We start from the raw sequence: 21,567 nt of genomic DNA, 5'->3' as shown, positions 1-21,567 counted from the left end.
TCACTCCGCATGAGTAGGTTAGGAATCAGCCTGGGATTTAAGTGGGGTTATTAAGCAGATTTGGTGGCTCCCCTCTGTTTGGTTCTCTCATTTCTTAGAATTTTCCACTCAGTTCCAGGCACCCTGCAACCCCAAATGTCAATATTTATTTCTTTAATCCAATAACTTTTCACTTTCTTTATGAGCTATATTCTGTGCAAACTGGGAAGTGTTCTCAGAGGAGAAGCTGGATAAATGTAAGTTCATTCTGTTTGTTTCCCTTCTCCCAGTGATTGAATCCCTTCCAGTTCCTTTCTGGTAGTAGTTGCTTTCCAAAGCCTTCGACAGTTGTTTATTTTTCATTATTTTGTTCAAAATAAGTGTTATTAGTAGAAGGCTTAGCCTGCTATAAACTGTTCCACTATTACTGATTGTCCCTCCCCGTACTGGATTTCTTACCGTTCCTCAAACACACAACTTTTCTGACTTCGGGGTCTCCACATATGCTATTCCTTTACCTGGAGCCCAGTCACCCTTGCTCTGTGGCTAACTTGTTTCCAATTATCCTTCATGCAGGAGATGAAACATCAGCTGTTCAACGAAGTCTTTTCTTACCATCTTTAACACATCTAGGTTGATTCTCCTGCTATAATTCCCATAGCACACTGTACCATTTGTTACGGTATAAGACTCATCTTTCCTATACTTACTTATTTAATACTTTCTTCCTTTTTAGAGTGTAAGCTGCATGAGAATAAAAACCATACCTTATACCATGCCTCACCAATAAGAAAGTATTCGGTAAAGATTATAGCTTTCTTTAATGCTAAAGTATAAAATGTTTTAATTACCTTTTCACAAATATTGAGCAAGTGATTTATTAAAGTTATTCATAAGGGAATCCATCAGGATACAGACACATGTACAGGTAGGCATTGACCAATAATTACAACAAAATTTCTTTTCGTCCACTTTGCTAACGTTGCCTACGTGTTCAAACTATGTCCAGCTCGGAAGTACAACAGCACCTTTTTGGAAGGCTTTCAGTGATAGTAGCACAAAGCAAATATTTAAAAAACTAAGTCCAGGTAAGACTTCTGGAAGCTTTTATATCATCGCCAATAAATCCACCCGATAACGTTAATGATCTATCATTAATGTCATCAGCTCCAAGACTGCTTTACAGCTTTAAGAAATTCTACTAAGTATAAATATGATTATATTCTTTTCCACTCTCCAGAGCCATCTTCCTCTCTGTAACTGAGACACACAGAAGTGCATTATGCATCTCGGGAGTCGGATTAACTCATTTTAGACAAAAGGGTGACATGGCCATAGGCACTCTTAGATATATTCTGTCTTCTCTTCAGAAAAATCAAACACATTGAACAAATCAGAGTTTGGATATCCTGGGATACTCCTGGGCACTCCATTAATTCCAAGCGGAAACCACAGTCTAGCCCAGGGCATGGCACATCGTTGGGAAACAAACCTTTATTTAATAAATCGATGAAAATGGCCACGGCAAAAATTCAAAACAAAGGCAAGTACAAGAAACAAAGTTTATTGATTCGTCCATAAACATGACCTTTAAAAAAAAAAAAGTATAAACCATACAACTGACTTCAATTAATCAATCGAGGCGCTCCCCCGGTGGGAGGTCCACCTAACCAACACAACTCTTACAGCGCTGAAGACCATTCTCGTTGCAGACGGTACACTTCAGAGCTTTGAAAGAGTCTGTAAAGCAGTTTCGAAACACGGACATTTTGCTCCCGTGGCAGACGGAGCACGGAAGAAAGCCAAAGCCTCCACAGGAGGGGCACTCGTGCGGATGCTGTACTCTCTGTAGGGGAACAGGGAGGACGGAAGACGCGTTAGCGTGAACAACGCGGTCAGCCTTCCTATAGTTCTGTATTACGGACGGTCGTAAAATAATATTGGCATGGTATGGCTGTGGACTTGAAATCACCGACCACTTATGCACATTAGACCCAGGGGGGAAGCTTGCTGAAGTTCTACCTATTATCCCATGGACGGCCATCAGCAGCACAACCTCGGTTCGTGAAGGCTGGCACATTTTAGGTGAAAGGGTCCATAACCCAGGAAATCTATCTTATGAAAACACGCATTGACAAACCAAGCAATTCAGGAAATGGTTATTTGCCTTACAGGAAAGTACTGTAGCTTTCCCTTTAGTAACTCTTAACCGTTTTCTAGTTTTGTTTATAGAAGAGTATCGCTAATAGTGAGTCTGGAAAATCAGAAAACTAAAAGCTGAAGAGTGGAGGAGCCACTCTCAACCGAAGATTTATTGTTGTGCTGCACATTTGAATAATGCTTTGGTTTTTTAAAAGCGCTTTCAAATGCCTTATTGCATAGAGCCTTCCCTAAGCTCATCCTTTACACATACAGATACCTTCTACTACAAAGCAGGTAATTCAGGCATCTTTACCCTCATTTTATATTTAAGGAAATAGGCATTGAAATCTTAAGACATTTATCTAAGTCCATAAAACTTCCCACAATGGCTATCCACTGCTCTACCTCAAGTAAAGATAAAACACCCTTCTACTAGAATGAAAATAACTATGCAGTGTGTTGAGGATAATATTTTGAAAATTATTCACACACATTTCTATTTGCTTCTTTGAGCACATATCCTTTGCTGGCGTCCACTAGTGGTATCCATCAGCTGGAGGAGATTAAGAAGGAGTCATTACAGAATGAATACAGAAAGAAAAGTGAATTAAGACCAAGCTTCTGACTTGCAAAGTAGGAGTCTGCAGCAGTGTTTGAAAGCTTGGCTTTGTGAAGGGAATAATTGCTAAAATAAGATTGGGAAGCGGTGCCTGGGTGGCTCAATGGGTTAAGCCTCTGGCTTCGGCTCAGGTCATGATCCCAGGGTCCAGGGATAGAGCCCCACATCGGGCTCTCTGCTCAGCAGGGAGCCTGCTTCCTCCTCTCTCTCTGCCTGCCTCTCCGCCTACTTGTGACCTCTCTCTCTCTCTGTCAAATAAATAAATAAAATCTTTTTTAAAAAATAAAGAAAGACATAATAAAATAAAATAAGATTGGGAAATACGATCTATATACACACACAGAAACACACTCAGACAAACGTATTTTACATACACATACATATGGCTGTTCTCTGGAGATTCACAACTGCACACACTAAAGTCCCCAAAGCACCCAAATGAAAGAAACCTATTAACTAGGTTTAATCCACCGTTTCCCCAGCTCATACAGCTACGATAACCCTCTTCCCAGGATACAACTATAATTCTCTCACAATTAATACCTTAAGGAATGCACTTTGGGGAACAAACATGAAGGGCATGATTGCCTGAAAATCTGTATGTTCCCAGACTCCTTTACTGATATACATTTTCTCTATATGGCAAAGTTCACTTGCAGTTACAGTTTGACTTAGCTATTAGATCAAGATGGCAAAATCCATGCAATATCTCAATTTTAGTGGCACAGAATTACTTTGATGGAAAGTAGTGGCTGGCAAGCTGAATGAGGCAAACAAGGAACTTTATCAAGATTATAGACTCAAAACTGCCCCCAAAAAGTTAGATTAAGGGTGTACAGCAATCTAATTACTTTCTAGGTGGGTTTCTGTTATTCCTTTGTGCAAGAATTGACCAAAACATGGTATAATGAGCCGATAATTTTACATAATACTAAAAAAGTCTTTAGGAAAAAATCCAAAAACTTCGAGTAAAAACAAACCTAGTGATAGGAAATGAAGGGAGGAGAGGGGAAGGGAGTTGAGGGAAACTGGAGGGGGAGATGAAACGTGAGAGACTATGGACTCTGAGAAACAAACTGAGGGTTTTGGAGGGGAGGGAGGTGGGGGGTTGGGTGAGTCTGGTGGTGGGTATTATGGAGGGCACGTGTTGCATGGAGCACTGGGTGTGGTGCATAAACAATGAATTCTGGTACATGAAAAGAAATTTAAAAAATAAAAAAAAATTTTTTTTAAATAAAATAAAATAAAAAGTTAGGAAAAAAGCAAATTATAAGAGAATTAGTAAATAATGGTGTTCTTAGTAAATTTTAGAAAGAATATGATAAAGATAGGCCCTTGCCATTCATTAGAGCTATGCTAGAAGTTTATATTAAAAATACATAATGACTTGTACAGCAAGAGCCCTGACTGGTCAGAACAAATGCTGGGATGGCCTAGGTTCTAAAGAAAGGACCTGCAGGGCCCCTGAGTCCGGGACTTCACCTATTCATGCTAGATTACAACTAGGTCTGGTTCCAAGCAGAATAGGGTTATCAAATTTTGCAACTAAAAAGATGAGATCCCCAGTTAATTTGAATTTTAGACAGACTACAAATAAATTTTTGTCTAGGTATCTTCCAAATATTGCCAAACTATGGAAACAACCCAAAAGTCCCTTGATACTTGAATGGATAAAGAAGATGTGGAAGATATGTGCAATGGAATATTACTCAGCCGTCCAAAAGAATGAAATCTTGCCATTCCCAATGATGTAGATGGAGCTAGAGAGTATTATGCTAAGCAAAATAAGTCAGAGAAAGACAAAAACCATATGATTTCACTCATATGTGGAATTTAAGAAACAAAACAAATGATCATGGGGGGTAAAAAAGAGAGAGAGAGGCAAACCAAGAAACAGACTCATAACTATAGAGAACAAACATAGTCATCAGAGGGGAGGCAGGGTGGCGATGGATTAAATAGCGGATAGGGATTAAGGAGTGCACTTGTGATGAGTGTCAGGTGTTGCATGGAAGTGTTGAATCACTCTATTGTATGTCTGAAACTAATACTATACAGTATGCTAACTAACTGAAATTTAAATGAAAACAACCAAAAAAGAGCAAATCCCAGTCTTTCCTCTTTAAGAGTAGTTTTTAACCTTTATTTACATCCATGCTTGTCTCCAATAATGTATTACATGGGATCCTCAAACCAAAAAGAATTAAAATGGTACGTGCTGTGACTGAAACAGAAGTGGGGTGGGGGTGAGCAGGTTTGGAGTTCACACTGCTCCATTAGCCTCCACGAATCTCATTCCAGTTAAGTCACCCAGCACAATTGACTCCGTTTGCTCTTCTAATAAAAATAAATAATTCAGTCATTTCTAGCTGTCTCCTTCAGAGAGCACTTTTGTTATAATGTTATACTTTCGTTGGACTTTGGTTCCAACTTAAAAGAGTCTCAACAAAGAAAAAGAACTGGCTTGGATCCGATATATTAGATGCAGCTAAGTAGATGGTTCTGCCCTCAGGACAGATGTTGAAAGAGCTAGAAAAGTCACCTAAACAGGGACAATGGAAACAACCCAAATGTAGAATCTAGAAAGGAGGGAGAAGGGAGAACCGAACGTAGCGATAGTCATTATTCTTAGCAACAAAACAGACTTCCACTTTCAATGAAGAGGTTTACTGCAGCAACATTGAACTTGAAGCAATTAGCTCTTCCATGCCCTGTAGCCCAACAAAGTTAGAAGCTATGCAGACCTGGGTGAGAATATCACACAGAGGACTGAGTCTACAGAATGACCCTCCTTTGAATAGTGGTTTGGGTAAAGGCATGTCCCTTTGGGGTAGAATTGAAGAAGAAAGGAGGGAGAAGTCATTCTCCCATTTTACCTATTTCTGTTCACATATACTTGGTGAGAGACTTTAAAAAAATAGACACTCAGTAGGTGAGACACTTTCATGTATTCCTCCATTCCACAAATATTAAGTGTCTACTTGCCAGGCACTGTACAAGGCACTGGGGATAAAGCAGTGAGCCAGACACTTTCCTGTTCACTTCAGAGTAGCTCTCAACCCCACCCTTAGGTCTTTGAATAAGTCTACTTCATACTGCAATCATCTGAATTGAAGCACAGAAGAACTCCAGAGTTTCTAACAAAGGACCAAGGACACAAGGAGAAAAGGGTGGAGCTCATGAGTGGTTGTCAAATAGATTTCCTTTGTAGCACAAACTCAAATTCAGAAACATGAAGAGATTTTCCCCTTATCTAATATAGAAACATCAAAGGCTTTCAATGTCTTCCTTGAAATTAGGAAATGAATGTATTTATTATTTTTAACTTCAGATTGCCCATTTCTATTCTAATAGAGCTGGAAAGACTCTTAAGTATTCCAGAAAAGAGGAAGTAATTTATCTGAGTTCCTGTAACCATAAGCCTCATCATCCAGATTGTCCATGAAGCAAATTTATCCACATAAGAAATCGTCAAAGAGTGCACACTTGGCATATAGTCATCTCAGGACAATTTACCTCTGTCTGTGTATTTTGTTTTAAACTATATTCAACAATTTAATTCAGCAAATGCTTCTTAAGTGCCTGCTCAAACACCTCTCTGTCTGATCAGGCTGCTAATAGACACAATCTTTCCTGATAATCAGAGTTTCCAGCGTCCTCCCTTTGCAGACTTGAGAAAGAAGCCACTGAACAAAACCCAGACACAGAGGAAATTTGTAGCTCATGATCCTAAATGTGTAAGTCTAAATGTATGAGTCTGATTCTTGAACCCAGGGTGATGGACTGCCACAAACGTACTTAAAAAGATGTTCAGATTTCAGAGACAGGCATGCAGAGTACATGGCCTGATTTCCCAGGTGAGTAGGTGGTGTTCTGCTGCTGTGGTCTATAACCATGCCATGGGCACCCCCAGCGGGAAGGGCGATCATCCAGAGCTATGCTTCTCCAGGGAGAGTTAGAACACTTTCTGACAGCTCCAATGCCCCATAAAAATAGCCATAGCATCCTCCATCTGTAGCTGAAAATCTTACCCCTGTTCTTCATGAACAATCAATAAGTAGTCACCAGCCCTTGGGGGAGAGTCAGATTTTACAAGAAAAAAGTACAGGCAATGGACACTATATTGGCAATCTCATTAGAAATGACAAGAATGTTTGTTCATATCTTTAAAAAAAAAATAGCAAGGCAAAAGCGTACTTGGAGCTTCTCTACCATCTGCAATCTTTAATTCAGTATCTGCCATAAGCAGGTGTTTGCTAATACATCTCAAGGCTCCCCCGGCTTTCTCTGTGTGGACACCAGCAGGATCAGCCATTCATCATGGTTATTGTTTAGGGGGAGCCTGAAACACTTCTTTGCTTCTAATCTTCAGCTTGTTTATTCATATAAAGACATACATAAATACATAAATAAATAAATTTCACTCAAATGGTGTTTTCATTTCATCCTTCTCACCCAAGCATTATCCTACATAAAATAATAATTTTTCTCTCCTTTTTCATCAGTTAACTGCTTTGCCTTCTCAAAAAAGAAACCTTGGATGAAAGAGAATTTATTCATCTTTTTGCTGAACAAATACTTATTGTCTATTATTTGCCAATCCCTGTTCTAGGCGCTAGAAGAAAAGAAGAGAACAAAGTAGACAAGGATCTTGTGTCCACATACTGCTCATACTGTGTCCCCATGGAGCTCATACTCTCATACTGGGAGAATCCCCTGCAAATTTCATCTCAGGAACAGAATCCCCACTGGTGCATCTAGCTCCACTGAGCACAAGTATCCATACCAGCTATTGCTATATTCCAGCTGCTTCTGCTGGCTTTGACCAGCTCCTCATGTGTAAGTCCACTGACAATCTATATCAATGAATCAGGCTCACTCGGCTTCCCAGAGCCATTTTCACTTGGGCTGGATGTTTGCTAAGATTCTTCAACCAGGAAATTTTAAATTATTTGTTGACTCCATTTTTAATGGTCTAACTGCAACTGCTCTGCCTCTTTGTTCACCATCATTTGGAATAACTGCTGAAAACTAGGACCTGAATTATGAGGACCAGGACAGGCATCATCTACCATGTAGTACCAAGCTACAGCAAACTAGAACCTGGCAATATTTGTCTGGTTTCTCTCTAAAATTATGACCAATTTACCTATCTTCCAGGATGCCCCACCCCTAATATCAGAGCTTAATGTTAAAATCTAGCCTGTTCCCTGGATCTAATGCTCTGTCTACTTGAGCCTTCGGTCCTACCTCATATGATCAGATTTCGCAGACGCTATATGCCACTTAATTTGAGAATCATGGAAGCATAGATTCATGCTTATGACCATGGGCTTTGGAGTCAAGGTGATTGGAATCATGAATCAAACACTATGTGTAAGGTCTTTAGCAAGTGATTTAATCTTCTGTGCCTCCATTTACTTGTCAGTAAAATGGGGACAATAACAGAACCCAACATGTAGAATTGTTGTGAGGTTTCCCTGACTTAATACATGTGAAACATCAAGAATATTACTTGCTACATAGTTAAGCCTCCAATGTTTCCAACCTCATGAATATTTAATTCCTACTCCACTGCCAAAACTCAACTTGAAGAATGAGATTGGTTTAAACCTGAATCCTACATCCCTAGCCACTTTTCCAGGCTCTTCCAATTGCCTCTCTTGAAGGTATCTTTACCTAGGTTAGTGTGCCTTAAGCCCTAGCCTCTTTCACAGGCAGAGTTTAGGGCTTTCTTGGATGGCCACAATTTCTCTACCAGCTTTGCTATATGGGAAAAGCAGCCCAACAGAGTTATAGCACTTTACAGCAACTACAACAGTACAAGCCAGTACCATACAATTCTTTTCAACATCAAGAAACGTCTTAAATATTTGCACCTTATTTATGTCATCTGTAGAATGGAGACAGACTTAGTGAAGAGGACAAAATCTTCTTTCTAAAATTCTTTGAGCTGAGAGAGAAAGGTTGTATATATAGCATGATGGTGTTAACCAATCTGAATTGAGGGATTATAGACACAAAAAACAAAAGTCCATGAGCAGCTAAGCCAATCATCAATCTTCAAAAACAGTAATGAGAGAGATTTACCCTATATGCTCTAAAAGATGCTGTTAAATGACAGAAATAAAAACAGTACGATATTGGTACTATAAGAACTGACAATGGAACTGACTAGAGAGCTCAAACCAAGACCCGAATCTACATGAGGATTTACTATGGTATAAAATTGGCACAACGAAGCAATAAAAAAATAGTAGATTATTTAGTAGGTGATTTGGGGAAGCTATTTCATTATAAGTAAGAAAATGAAGGGCAACCCTGTCAGGACCCCTCTCACTCCTGAGAACTCTTTCTGTATCTTCACTTCAAAAACTTCTATCATTTTATTCACAAAAAAAAAAGAAAGAAAGAAAAGAAAAGAAAGAAAAAAGAAAAAGAAAATGAAAGGCATTCCATATGAATGAAGACCTAGATGTGAGACATTATAAAGTTAATAGAAAGGGATATAGGATAATACCTTTGTGACCTTAAGATGAAAGTTCACTTCATTATGAGGAAGAATAATTTGATTATATCAGAGGATTTCTATTGGATGAAGGACACCACGGAAAAAAACTGGAAAAAGGAAAGGAAATATTGGCAATGACTAAAACAAACAAAAAATTAATATTTAGAATACAGAAGGAGCTTCTGAAAACAAACAAACAAAAAAAAACTTTTATGATGTAAGATGTAAGAATACACAATTCAGGGGCGCCTGGGTGGCTCAGTGGGTTAAAGCCTCTGCCTTCAGCTCAGGTCATGATCCCAGGGTTCTGGGATCAAGCCCCGCATCGGGCTCTCTGCTCAGCAGGAAGCCTGCTTCCCTCTCTCTCTGCCTGCCTCTCTGCCTCCTTGTGATCTCTGTCTGTCAAGTAAATAAATAAAATCTTAAAAAAAAAAAAAAAGAATACACAATTCACACAAGAAATCCAAAATCTAACAAGAATAAATGAGACACCTAAACTCAGTGGTAATCAGGAAAATATAAATTAGAACAGTAAGGCAATATATATTTACACTTATTACCCTAGCAAAAATTAGAGAACAGTACATTAGAGAACAATGTAAAACAATAAAGAATGCAGAAACAAATAAAAGAATGTGGCAACACACTAAACTTCTTTCTCTACAAGAAGGAGTATCTCCAAGGTGAACCATTTCAGAGACACATCTACTTGGAAAATTAAGTGTATACTTAAGCAATTTCTACTCCCAGAGAAATCCATAAGGGAATATGTTCAAGGCTGTTCCTGGCAGCACTGTTTGAGAAGGATGTTGAAGGACATCTAGGTATCCATCAATGGAAGAGTAGGTATGTAAAAAATAGTGGGGGGTTACCATGGAGTGGCACTGTCCAAAACAGGAGCTACTGGCCACATGCGGCTATTTAAATTTAATTTTAAATAAGTAAAATTGAATAAAATTAAAATTTCAGTGTCTCAGTCACACTAGCTGTATTATTCACTATAATAGTGGCTATAAAGTGCTCGGTAGCCATATATAACCTGTGGCTCCTACTTTGGATAACACAGATATAAAATATTTCCACCCTGGAGTAGTTAGAAGAAATGGATTAAATGTTCATACAGTAACATAGATGATCCTTAAAAACATAGCACCTGGTAAAAATCATTTGCAATATAATTAGGTACAGTACATAACAGTGTTACATAAATTAAAAATGTACACAGAAAATAATAACACACCTTAACCAAGTTAAATCATTTAAATAAAAAGATACGCCAAATTAATGGTTTCAAAGGGTTAGAGTCGAGTATAGGGACAAAAGGAAAAAAAAATAAATCCATCCGTACAGATTTTCAAGCTGAGAGGAGTGGCAGAATATGGAGTGCCTGTCCTCATTGTGCTTGTCCTTTGGGAAAGATCACAGTATGAAAAAGGCATGATTCCTAAAACCAAGGAACACATAGTTCATTTGGGACATGAGTCAAATAGCCATAGAAAAGTAATACAAAAGCAAAAAGAAAAAAAAATTGATAAGCATCCAACAAAAAGAGGGTTATAGGAATTCCAAGGTGAGAGAGACCAGGTATGATTTGGGGGAAGAAGGGATACTCTATGTGGGTCTTGAAGATGGTGGAGGGAAATGAGGAATTGGACCAAGAACATTCTAACCAGACAAGACAGCTTGCCCGAAGGAATGGTAGGAAGAAGCCACACATAGTTCTCTCTTTCACGTGAATACAAGAAATGGTAGAGAATCAGACATGAGGTCAGTAAAGGAAACTAAAGCAAGAAGAGCCAGTACTAGCATAGAGATACTGGGTGGCCGTATTGCCCAGTTCACCTGGGAATGTCCTGGTTCATGTGTGCTGGCCCAGAACAATTATCAGTAGAATCTTTTCATTCTCAAAGTGTCCCAATTTGGGTAAGAAAATGTATGACTTTCCTACTGATAGAGAGAAACAGGCTGATAAAATAGTTTAACAGAAGGCTTCCTCTTTTGATACATTATATATTATGATTTGAACATTACATATTTGAACCCATCACTGTTCTGATGCTATAATTATAAGGATTAGAACAAAATTAAAGTGTGTACTTTGGGAGAAACCATTTTCCTGTAATATTTAGAAATGATAAGCTGGTCCATGGAAAAAATAATTTAAATGAAAATTGTAAATGTGCTTCAGAACAATTGCCTGATTCTGAAACAGTTCATCAATATCTCTATTATGACAAATTAGGCTCTAATAACGCTGACTGGAATTCCCAGCTAATAGTATGAGACGCTAACACCAAAGTCACTCCAGCAGGAGCAAATCTAATGGCAGGTGATATCAAATTAAAACTGCCACACATATCCTGTTCCATATTTGCAAGAACACGGAGAGAAGAATTCAATTAGGAAAACTCAATTACAATCAGAATGTGTTTAACATTTTGATTACTAAAAATAAGTTGCTAAAAGCACAATTACCTCAATTTTGGTTAAGAGGTCTTGCAGTTCTCCTGATTCATTCATTGACAAAATTTTCTCAGCACCCTATTAACAAGAAAGGGTGGGGGGGGGGAGAAAATCCATTTTGTTAGTATTGGAGGAAACAAAGTTCTAGCCAAGAGATTAGCTTAACCCACGAGATATTGAACACCGTTCTTCCCTCAGGTCTAAGTAAACTTACAACCAGGAGGCCAAAGAGGGGAGTAAATTTCTTCTTCCCTTCACATATTCTCCCATTTGTTAAGGTTTAGTGGAAGCCAAAGGAAGACTGCCAGCAGGAGGTGAGAGCCAGGAAGCCCACAACTGTCAGATTAGGTCCACATATGGAAGGTTCCAGCACACCCTCAGAGTTGTTCAGAGAGCATGAAGGCCGCTGTGCCACCTGGCACATTAAGCAAATTGACCACTGAGCAAATTCCCAGCTGGGGCTGTCTCCGCCCTATTCCCATCAGTGCTGACATAACCGTTTATATGTAAAGATAGCCATTCATGTAAAGATAGCAGCAGCTAATAGCAATAATGAAATTAATAACACTGACCCTAATTAAGCACATATTATGAACCAGGCACCCAACATCATCTGATTGGAAATGGTAGACTCTATTAAGAGCACAAAGTGAGCTTCAGTGAGATCAAGCAACAATTCCAGGGCCAGGCAGAAAGCAATCAGAATGGGAATTTGAGCACAAGCAGGGGATTCATTTCACCCAGAAGGACACCGTGCCATTTGGGACTCCAGAAAGGATTCAGAGCAAACTTGAGCCAATCCCAGAGAACCGACACTTTCAACAGCCCACTTGACACAAACCCTGAGCCTGACACTCACCCTAACCCAGGCCCTCAACTCGCCTTCAGGGAAGGTCACCGCAAAGCCGGCTGGTCGGACCTTCCACGCTCCTAACCCTAACCCTAACCCTAGGTTGGGTTCTGAGAGGTCCATTCCCAGAGGGCTGGCTCCAATGTCCCAGGGACTGAGAAATACCGGAGGACTCAGCCTGCAACGTGGAAGGAAACGGTGCCATTTGGAACTCCAGAAAGGATTCAGAGCACGAGAAATCTGAATGCAAACCTGAGCCAATCCCAAACTTGACCATGAAAAGAACAGGGGCAACGTTTGCGCTTTCCAACAAACTCACAGTGTCTCTTCTTTTCTCCTTTCCTGTCCAGCCTCTTACATTCTCCTACTCGAGAGGCATAGAGATGGAAGGAAACTACTTCTGATCAAAGGCAGAGACCATGTATGCCTTGGTCACCACATCTCCCTGGCGCAGAATAACAATTGCGGGCACAGAAGAGATGTTGAAACAATTTTTGATTAATCAACAAGAGCAGGAAAAATAGCATCACACAGTAAGTGGTTCTTGGATTCAATTCGTGCTGGGCAGGGCAGAAAACACAAAAACTCACTTAATAATTCTTTAAAGCTCTTCGTTCTTAAGAAGGTTACAATAGGTTTTTATGCAAACACCCAACAAAGCCAGCCACAAGGTAGAATGGAAAAGAAAAGTGTCAAGTGGGCAGTGCAGAGAAGGACAGTGAGGAAATCCTAACATGGGGGAAAGGATCTGCTTATTGAGGGCAGAGAGGGCGTTCTGAGGTTAGCGGCATTTGATCTGGACTCCGAAGCTGAAGGGAGGTTTCTAAGACAGTGTAGGCAATTTTCATACTGGTGTAGAGGAGCCTTGAGTTCTGGGTTTTATTTTACTTCAGTTTATCTTATAAAATTCATGTCATCTGAATCACCATCAGAAATGTCAACTTGATATATTAAGAAGTACTACGAATGAATACCCAGGGCTACAGAGAACGTATATAGGTCAGGTTATTTTGTTTCCATTGGGGGTGGCTTGGCCAGGAGTACAGACAGACACACCTACAGTGGCAACCAAGCTAACAAAAGCACCGAACGAAACATGGAATTCTAAATCATAGCAATAACTGGTACTATTTTACTTTGGCTGCATTCTATTTCTTTAAAGGAGTCAGCTACGCGCTAAAATGGGAAAAGCTCCTGGGGAATCTGGTCCATGAACGAATTCAGCAAGGAGAATATATGACTCATTTTTCTTCAATGAAAGCACATGCACCACAATGACCCCAGACAAAATGAATGTACCAGAGAAGCTATCACGCATCTGCTTTCCAGCACTTTTCTTATCTCAGCTGTCAGCGGAGCCTTAGTTGTTTAGAATACAATGCATAGGCATTCTCATTACCCATCAATACATGAAATTTGCCCTGCAAAGGGCTTTCTCATTACCCATCAATATATGAAATTTGCCCTGCCTCAGCCAAATAATTCCAGCACCATCAATAATACAAGAGCAGATTCTGCGTTTCAATAGAAACACCGGCTTTGCTCACATTAAGCGATATACCTAAATGCATGATAGTCACTGCTCTTCAAGACACACCTGGGGTCTGGCGCATAGCCGATATACTAAGTGCCGAAGGTGGGAAAAATTCTGCTCTGTACCTAAGACCGAGGAGCTGAATACTCGGTCCCTCTCTCCATGGCTGCTACTCAATATGGCATCCGCCCACAAGTCCACCTGGCTGGCCCTCAGATCATTTCCTCGGAATGAGCGCTCTGCTCTTTTGCCAAGTACCGAGCAGAAACAGTCGTCAAAATCCCCCGCCTCCCCACTGGGTCCTGCGTCCCCAACCTCCACCTGACCCTGTCCTTGCTGAACCTAAGTGCAAGCTTTTACAAGGCAGGACAACGAAGTCACTGTCCTCTCTGCTCCAAAGCAGCAGCAGGATGGGGATCTCAGCTTCGCTGGCAAGTCTCGGGAAAAAATGAGATTCCTCCCATCCTGAGGCTTGGAACATTTCTTAGGCTATCTCTCCACCTACCTGGCTCTGCACTGCATTTTTTGCTGTTCCAAAGGTCTCATCCCCTGCAGTTTTCCACCAAAAACATTCTAATTATTACTTGGTTTATAAAAACACGTTTGTGTCCAAAAAAGGGAGTGTATTTTGGTAAGTGTTGACACTCTTAGGGAACACTCTTTCCCCGGCTGGTATTTGGCTAAGAGTATCACATGTGAGTTGGTTAGTTTTTAAAATGTAAGTCTACCATTCGGTTCCACGCAAGGAGCAATTAACTAGTCTTTCTGTTCCTTGGCGTAGATTACCGGGACTTCCAGGACACCAATGGGAATATTTCTAATGTATTTTTCCAATTGATTCAGATTTTTTTTTCTGAAAATTAATACAATCTTGAAATTAATGATCACAAGAAGGTGCTGGGCGCTTTAGAGACGCTGGCTCTTTTCATCCTCAGGGCAAAGTAAGCATTATTATCTCATTTTTTTAAATAAAGAAAGTAAAGCTTGAAGAAAATAAGGAACATGGCCAGTACCTTTTAGTTCATCCACACAAAGCCTGGCCAGATCTTGAATTCAGGTCCCTCTGCCTCTAAGCCTGCACTCTTTCCATGATGCCTGGTCACTGATAGGATTTATTAGTTGAAGAAATGCTACAGATAAACCCTAGTTTGAGGAGCATGATGGTCTATGATTGGGATTCGCTGTTGACAAGGTGCCCAAGAAAATCAAGCGAGTGCAAGCTTTCACTGCAAGGACTTTAAACAATCCATTTAAATGTGCCGGAGAACCTAAGAAACATCCCAGTTTCGTTCTTATGTCAGTGTCATGCCTTATTTGGTTATTTCAAAAACACTGCATATTCCAGGAAAAAGAGTTAGCTCATTATCAACTTCAATACATGAAATTAGCTCTATTTTCAAATTCTTCCCACCTTAAAATTCTGAGCAGTGAGCTATGACAAGTGAAGAAACCACTTTATTTTACATGTAACAAGTTCCTCACACTAAGATAAGACAGTCTCTATAATCGTTTCTCATATAAGTCACCAAAAAGAGACTCACACTTTCAAGGAACAAGAACAAGTTGAGAAAAGATATCAGCCCCTTGCTGATTAGGACTGCCAGACACTTACCCATCATTTTTGATCTATGAATATGCAAAAATGTGCCACCATACTCACTCATACTCATGTTCACTCATTTCCACATTCGACACAATTTGGAGCCTCCATGGTGGGTTAAGACTGTGCTAAGTGTTAGAGATCTAAATAATAAACAAACAAAAAGGCTCCCTGTTCCTGAGGGAACCTAAAATCTTTTGGAGGAGACAGACGGTAAACAAAAGATCACACAATAAATGTAAGTTTATAACTATCATAAATACCCACAAAAGAGATGTCGGTACAAGATGTTGTAAAAGTATATATAGAAAGGTGTGATTAACCTAATCAACAAGATTAGGGGAAACTCTATAAAGTAATGATTAAGTTGTTATCTTTATGAAAAAGAATAGGTAACTGAGCACATAGATAGAAGGAAGGAAGGAAATTAATTAGGGCAATAAGGTGACCAATTATCATATGTACATGACTTTCGGTTGTCACCATGTCCTTTGATCCAAAATAAGAAAAACCAGGGCGCCTGGGTGGCTCAGTGGGTTAAGCCTCTGCCTTCGGCTCGGGTCATGATCCCAGGATCCTGGGATCGAGCCCCACGTCAGGCTCTCTGCTCGGTGGGGAGCCTGCTTCCCCTTCTCTCTCTGCCTGCCTCTCTGCCTACTTGTGATCTCTCTCTCTGTCAAATAAATAAATAAAATCTTACAAAAAAAAAAAAAAAGAAAAGAAAAACCATGTTCCATGAAACATGCTATCAGATTCTGCATAGTATTTTGGATTGGTGCCCTGGAAGAAACAGAGGGAAGATACCAGGCCACAGTGTAAGCCATCTATTTTACCAGTAAGCCGAGGAGAAGATAAAGTTGGTGTAAGCCAGCTTGGATTCATCATACTCTTCCAGATCTCTGTGAAGAGTTGTAGGTCAGGGGTTTCCAAACATCATCACCAAAAACCAAAATAAACAAATACAAACAAGTATTCTTTTTCTGAAGAATTAATTAAAGTCACACATATAGATTTTAGCTGTCTCTAGGCTGATATATCTCCAGGCTGATATCTAGGCTCTGCGAGGCCACATTGAACAACCATGTTTGGAAACCACTGACCTGTTTCTAAGACATCCAGAAGAACTAAAAAGCATGTTCTCATTAACCAAAACCAAACATAACTTTTAAGGTATATATATATATATGCGTGTGTGTGTGTATATATATATATATATATGTATGTATATATATATGAGCATATTTTGTGTTATGCTTATGTGTTATATATCATTTTGTTTAGTTTTCTATTTATACCACTTCATCCTATTAAGAAAGTTGCCAACAATAAAAGATCCATACAAAGATATAATAAAATAAAATTTGAATAAAAATTTAGGACATAAAAAATATTCTAAATACATTTCAAAATGATAGTTAAGATTGAATCTTTAATTTAATTCTAAGCCAGCTCCTCAGTTGAAACAAAGTTTTTCTTAGCATAGTCACCAAACAACTCAATGCCTTACCATAATACTTTAGATGATCTCATTACTATAATAAATAATATCCCTGCTTTTTCATTAACCATAAAAACAGTTTCCAAATAAATGCCAGCACAGACAAGTGGCTCTTGACTCAAATAGGGCAAGTTTTCATCCTTCCTGCTGGCTTCAAGCCAAAGACTCCTTTTGCCTTTTGCTTAGCTACCTCCCTGCCATATATTTCTCACTATTTTACTAAACACCCTACACTGCTTGCTGGAGTATCTTCTGGTGATGGGGATGAAACCCAAACTCCTCAGCATGGTTGAAAAAACCTCTAAGATCTGGAGGTCCCAGCCTTTCCAGCCCTGTCCTTTAATACCATATACTCATGATCCTCTGAATCTCTCTCCTTCTCCTGGACATACCAGGTCCTTCCATGAGATAATATGCCAATACATGTGTTCTGTACCTTTGCCCAACATGTCTTCTATCCTTCCCACACTGTCCTGGAAAACTTCTCAATGTCCTTCCAAACCCATCGCAATGTTACCTTATCAATGAAGATTCTTTGATTTTCCCAGACAAAAATCAGTATTCCTTTCTCTGGGCTCTCAGACCACATTATGTCCCACTGCACAGCGAGCCCAGCAGTGATTACAGGGCTGCGACTTCTTCAGGGACCCAGTGCTTTGTGCGGGGCACCAGAGACACTCAACAAGTATTTTCCACATGAATGTCGTCAGCCATTTTGTAGTAAATACTGCGTTAAATTCCAAATGGCTGTTTCTTATCATGACGGCTGATTTAAAAAGGACAGAAAAGCAAAGACATAAATCAAAACGCACCTTGGTGAAGGTAAATGGGCAAACTGATTTGGGTTGATGATAGAATGCCAGACCCCTTGAGGAGTGAGAGGAATGAACACGGTGCAAATGCTCTCCCCTAACCGTCGCTTCTTTCAGCCGGGCTCTTGATGGGAAGCGAAGAGCCAACCACTGGAGGCTACGGTCTGACGAAGATGGGGAGGCTAGGACTGCCTAGTGTCAGTTGCTAAAGGATCTTTCTGCTGTGTAATCAGGAGAGCAGATGGCAGGGCTGGCATTCAAGGAGCTCAACCAGCACCCAGCACGGCGACTGCCAAAGGATGCTCTCAATAAATGTTTTGTTTCTGGGGCTGCCATGCCCACCAGAACGGGAGGTTACATCAACCCTGGAGACAGGCCACCTGAGCCCTGCTGACAACGGCAGAATTTACTTCAGGAATCAGCTCTGGATCATCTCCAGGACATGAGCAAACTCCACTGAGACCCTGGAGTTCTACACCAAACACTTAGGCCTGGAAAATGTTCAAAGCAGGTGTAGCGGTATCCCTCCAGTGTCTTATAAAACACAGTAAAACCTCCATAGAGAATCTCATTCTAAAGAGCACGGTCTTCCTGTGTCCCTGGTAGGAAGAAGAAACTGCAAAATCGACTGTAAACTAGTGGACTTGTTTTGTGTAATTATATAATACGGACTTTGGGGTTTTAAAAAATGCCTGCCAAAGACAGTGATTTAGGTTTTGTGTAATTAATGCCCAGCCATCTTTTTTTTCAGTGTAGCTATAAAGAACAATTTCTCATTTTGATCTTTTTATAATAAAGATTATAGTATAATAAATATATAATAATATAATAAAAATTTTGATCCTTTTATAATAAAGCCATATCATCCAAGTAGATGATCATGGGGATACATCGTTCTCTTTTCTATTCAAAAGTCCATCTCTTTTGTGCCTTTATTTATTTACTTATGTGTTCTTGTTCCTTTAACATTAATATCAAATCATACAAAAGTGACATCAAGTCACCAGGTTAAAAAAAAAAAAAGATAGTGGGGCACCTGGGTGGCTCAGTGGGTTAAAGCCTCTGCCTTCTGCTCAGATCATGATCCCAGGGTCCTGGGATCGAGCCCTATGTCAGGGTCTCTGCTCAGCAGGGAGCCTGCTTCCCACCCCCCCTGCCTGCCTCTCTGCCTGCTTGTGATCTCTGTCAAATAAATAAATAAAATAAAATAAAATAAAATAAATAGTACTGGGGGCTAAGCTAGAAGCCAGAAGACTATTTTATTTGATAGACTCAAGACTGTTGTCTGCTGTGTCACAAAATTCTCTGCATAAACTGATTTTTAGAATGCAGTGACTTAAGTTCACCAAAGGTTTTTTTTTTAATTCAGATATAATTGATACATAATATTTTCCTAGTTTAAGGTATACAAGATAATGATTCAATATCTGTATATGTTTGCAAAATGATCGCCACGATAAGTCTGGTTAACGTCCACCACAGCACATAAGTACACATTTTTTCTAGTGATGAGAACTTTTAAGATCTACTCTCTTAGAAGCCTTCAAATACACAATGCAGTGTTGTTAGCTATAGTTACTATCCTGCACATCACAGCCCCAGCAGTTTTTTACAACTGGAAGTTTATACCTTTTAACCCTCTTCACCTATTTTGCCTCCTTGTCCTATGTCCACCTTTGGCAACCACCAATCTGTTCTTCATATCTATGAATCCATTGGTTTTTTGTTTCTGCTTTAGATTCCACAAATAGGTAAGGTCATACAGTATTTGTCTTTGTCTGCCTGACTTCACTGATTACCATGATGCCCTCCATCCCATCCATGTTGTCAAAAATAACAAGATTTCCTTCTCATGGCTGAATTATACATATATATATAAAACACATAAATGTATATCACAATTTCTTTATCCATTCATCCACTGATGAACAGTGAGGTTGTTTCCATATCGTGGCTGTTGAAAACTTTGCTGCAGTGAACATGGGGGTACATTAATCTTTTTGAGTTAGTGCTCTTGTTTTCTTTAGATAAATACCCAGAAGTGAAATTGCTGGATCATATGGTAGTTCTAACTATAATTTTGTGGGAAACCTCCATGCTATCTTCCACAGTGGCCGCACCAATTCACTTTCCCTACAACAATGCACAAGTGTTCCCTTATATCTACATCCTCTCTAACCCTTGTTATTTCTTGTCTTTTCGATTATAGCCATTCTAACAGGTGTGAGGTGATATCTCATTGTGGTTTATATTTGCATTTTCCTGAAAATTAGTAATGTTAAGCAACTTTTCATGGACCTATTGACCATCTATATGTCTTCTTTGAAAAAAAAAAAATGTCCATTCAGATCATCTGCCCATTTTTTACTTGGATTGTTTATCTTTTTGCTATTTAGTCGTATGAGTTTTGTTTTTTTTTAAGATTTTATTTATTTATTTGACAGAGAGAGAGATCACAAGTAGGCAGAGAAACAGGCAGGGTGGGGGAGCAGGCTCCCTGCTGAGCAGAGGGCCCAATGCGGGGCTGAATCCCAGGACCCCAAGGTCATGACCTGAGCCAAAGGCAGAGGCTCAACCCATGGAGCCACCCAGGCTCCCCAGTTGTATGAGTTCTTTACATTTTGGGGTATTAATCTTTGATCTGACATATGATTGGCAAATATTTTCTCTCATTTGGCAGGTTGCCTTTTCATTTTGTATATGGTTTCCTTTGCTGTGCAGAAGCTTTTTGGTTTGATGTAGTCCCAGTTGTAAATTTTTACAACCAAAGGTTTTCTGAATAAGACTCCAGATTCAATTCTAGTGTCCCCGCTTACAAATTAATGTAACTTAGACAAATAATGTAAACTCTTTAAGATTCAGTTTTCTTATTTGTAAATTGGGTATAATTATGTTTATAGTGTCGTTGTAAAGATACATGAGTTGATATATAAGTCTAGAACACTGTATGACACACAATAGGAATTCAATAAATGGTAGTTGTCTATTACAGTAATTATTATTATTATTATTATTATTGAAGTCTTTTAGAAAATTTTTAATTTAAGATTAATTTTGAGTGTACAAAATTTGGTCTGCAAACATTTCCTATCTAGAGTCAGTAAATAATAAAAGAAAAGTGGAGACCAACAAGATTATTACCTAGTTTTTGGATGATACCACCCTAAAGTAAAGAGAACGTAATTTAAAAAAAAAAAAAGGAGGTGGAGTGTTATACAAACTGGGATGAAAGTGACTTATTAAAAAGAACAGTTGCATGTGGTGTGAAGAGCACTGGGCGTTATATGCAACTGATGAATTGTTTGAATTGTTGAAAACTACATCTGAAACTAATGATGTACTATATGTTGGCTAATTGAATTTAAATTAAAAAAAAGGAAAAGGAAAGGTGATATGAAACTTGAGGACTTTCTAGCTAAGTTGTAGAATTGCTAGCTTATGAGAGATTTAACTAGCTTTCAGCTAGAACTCTCTGGAAAGTCAGAAACTAAGGACAGTCAGTGAACAATATTACTGAAAAAAACTGAGTTGATTATTTTTCTTGGATAACATGGATATT

General features: G+C 39.3%; 1 protein-coding gene across 1 annotated transcript in view; it reads right to left on the bottom strand.

Annotated features, from left to right (window-relative positions):
- Window positions 1-1,645: 1,645 nt before the first annotated feature.
- GRXCR1 (glutaredoxin and cysteine rich domain containing 1) overlaps window positions 1,646-21,567 on the bottom strand; it is a gene marked incomplete at both ends in the record, with an annotated part of 130,225 nt that continues 110,303 nt past the window's right edge. The window contains 2 exons of the mRNA XM_080797688.1: window positions 1,646-1,825; window positions 11,727-11,792. Coding sequence (XP_080653814.1) covers window positions 1,646-1,825; window positions 11,727-11,792 — 246 coding nt within the window. The remainder of the gene's footprint in view (window positions 1,826-11,726; window positions 11,793-21,567) is intronic.

The sequence above is a fragment of the Martes martes genome (genome assembly GCF_963455335.1).
Source record: "Martes martes genome assembly, chromosome: 2".
In the NCBI taxonomy this organism is placed as follows: Eukaryota; Metazoa; Chordata; class Mammalia; order Carnivora; family Mustelidae; genus Martes; species Martes martes.
The sequence above is the reverse complement of the archived record's forward strand: the minus strand, read 5'-3'. Positions and strand labels throughout refer to the sequence as shown.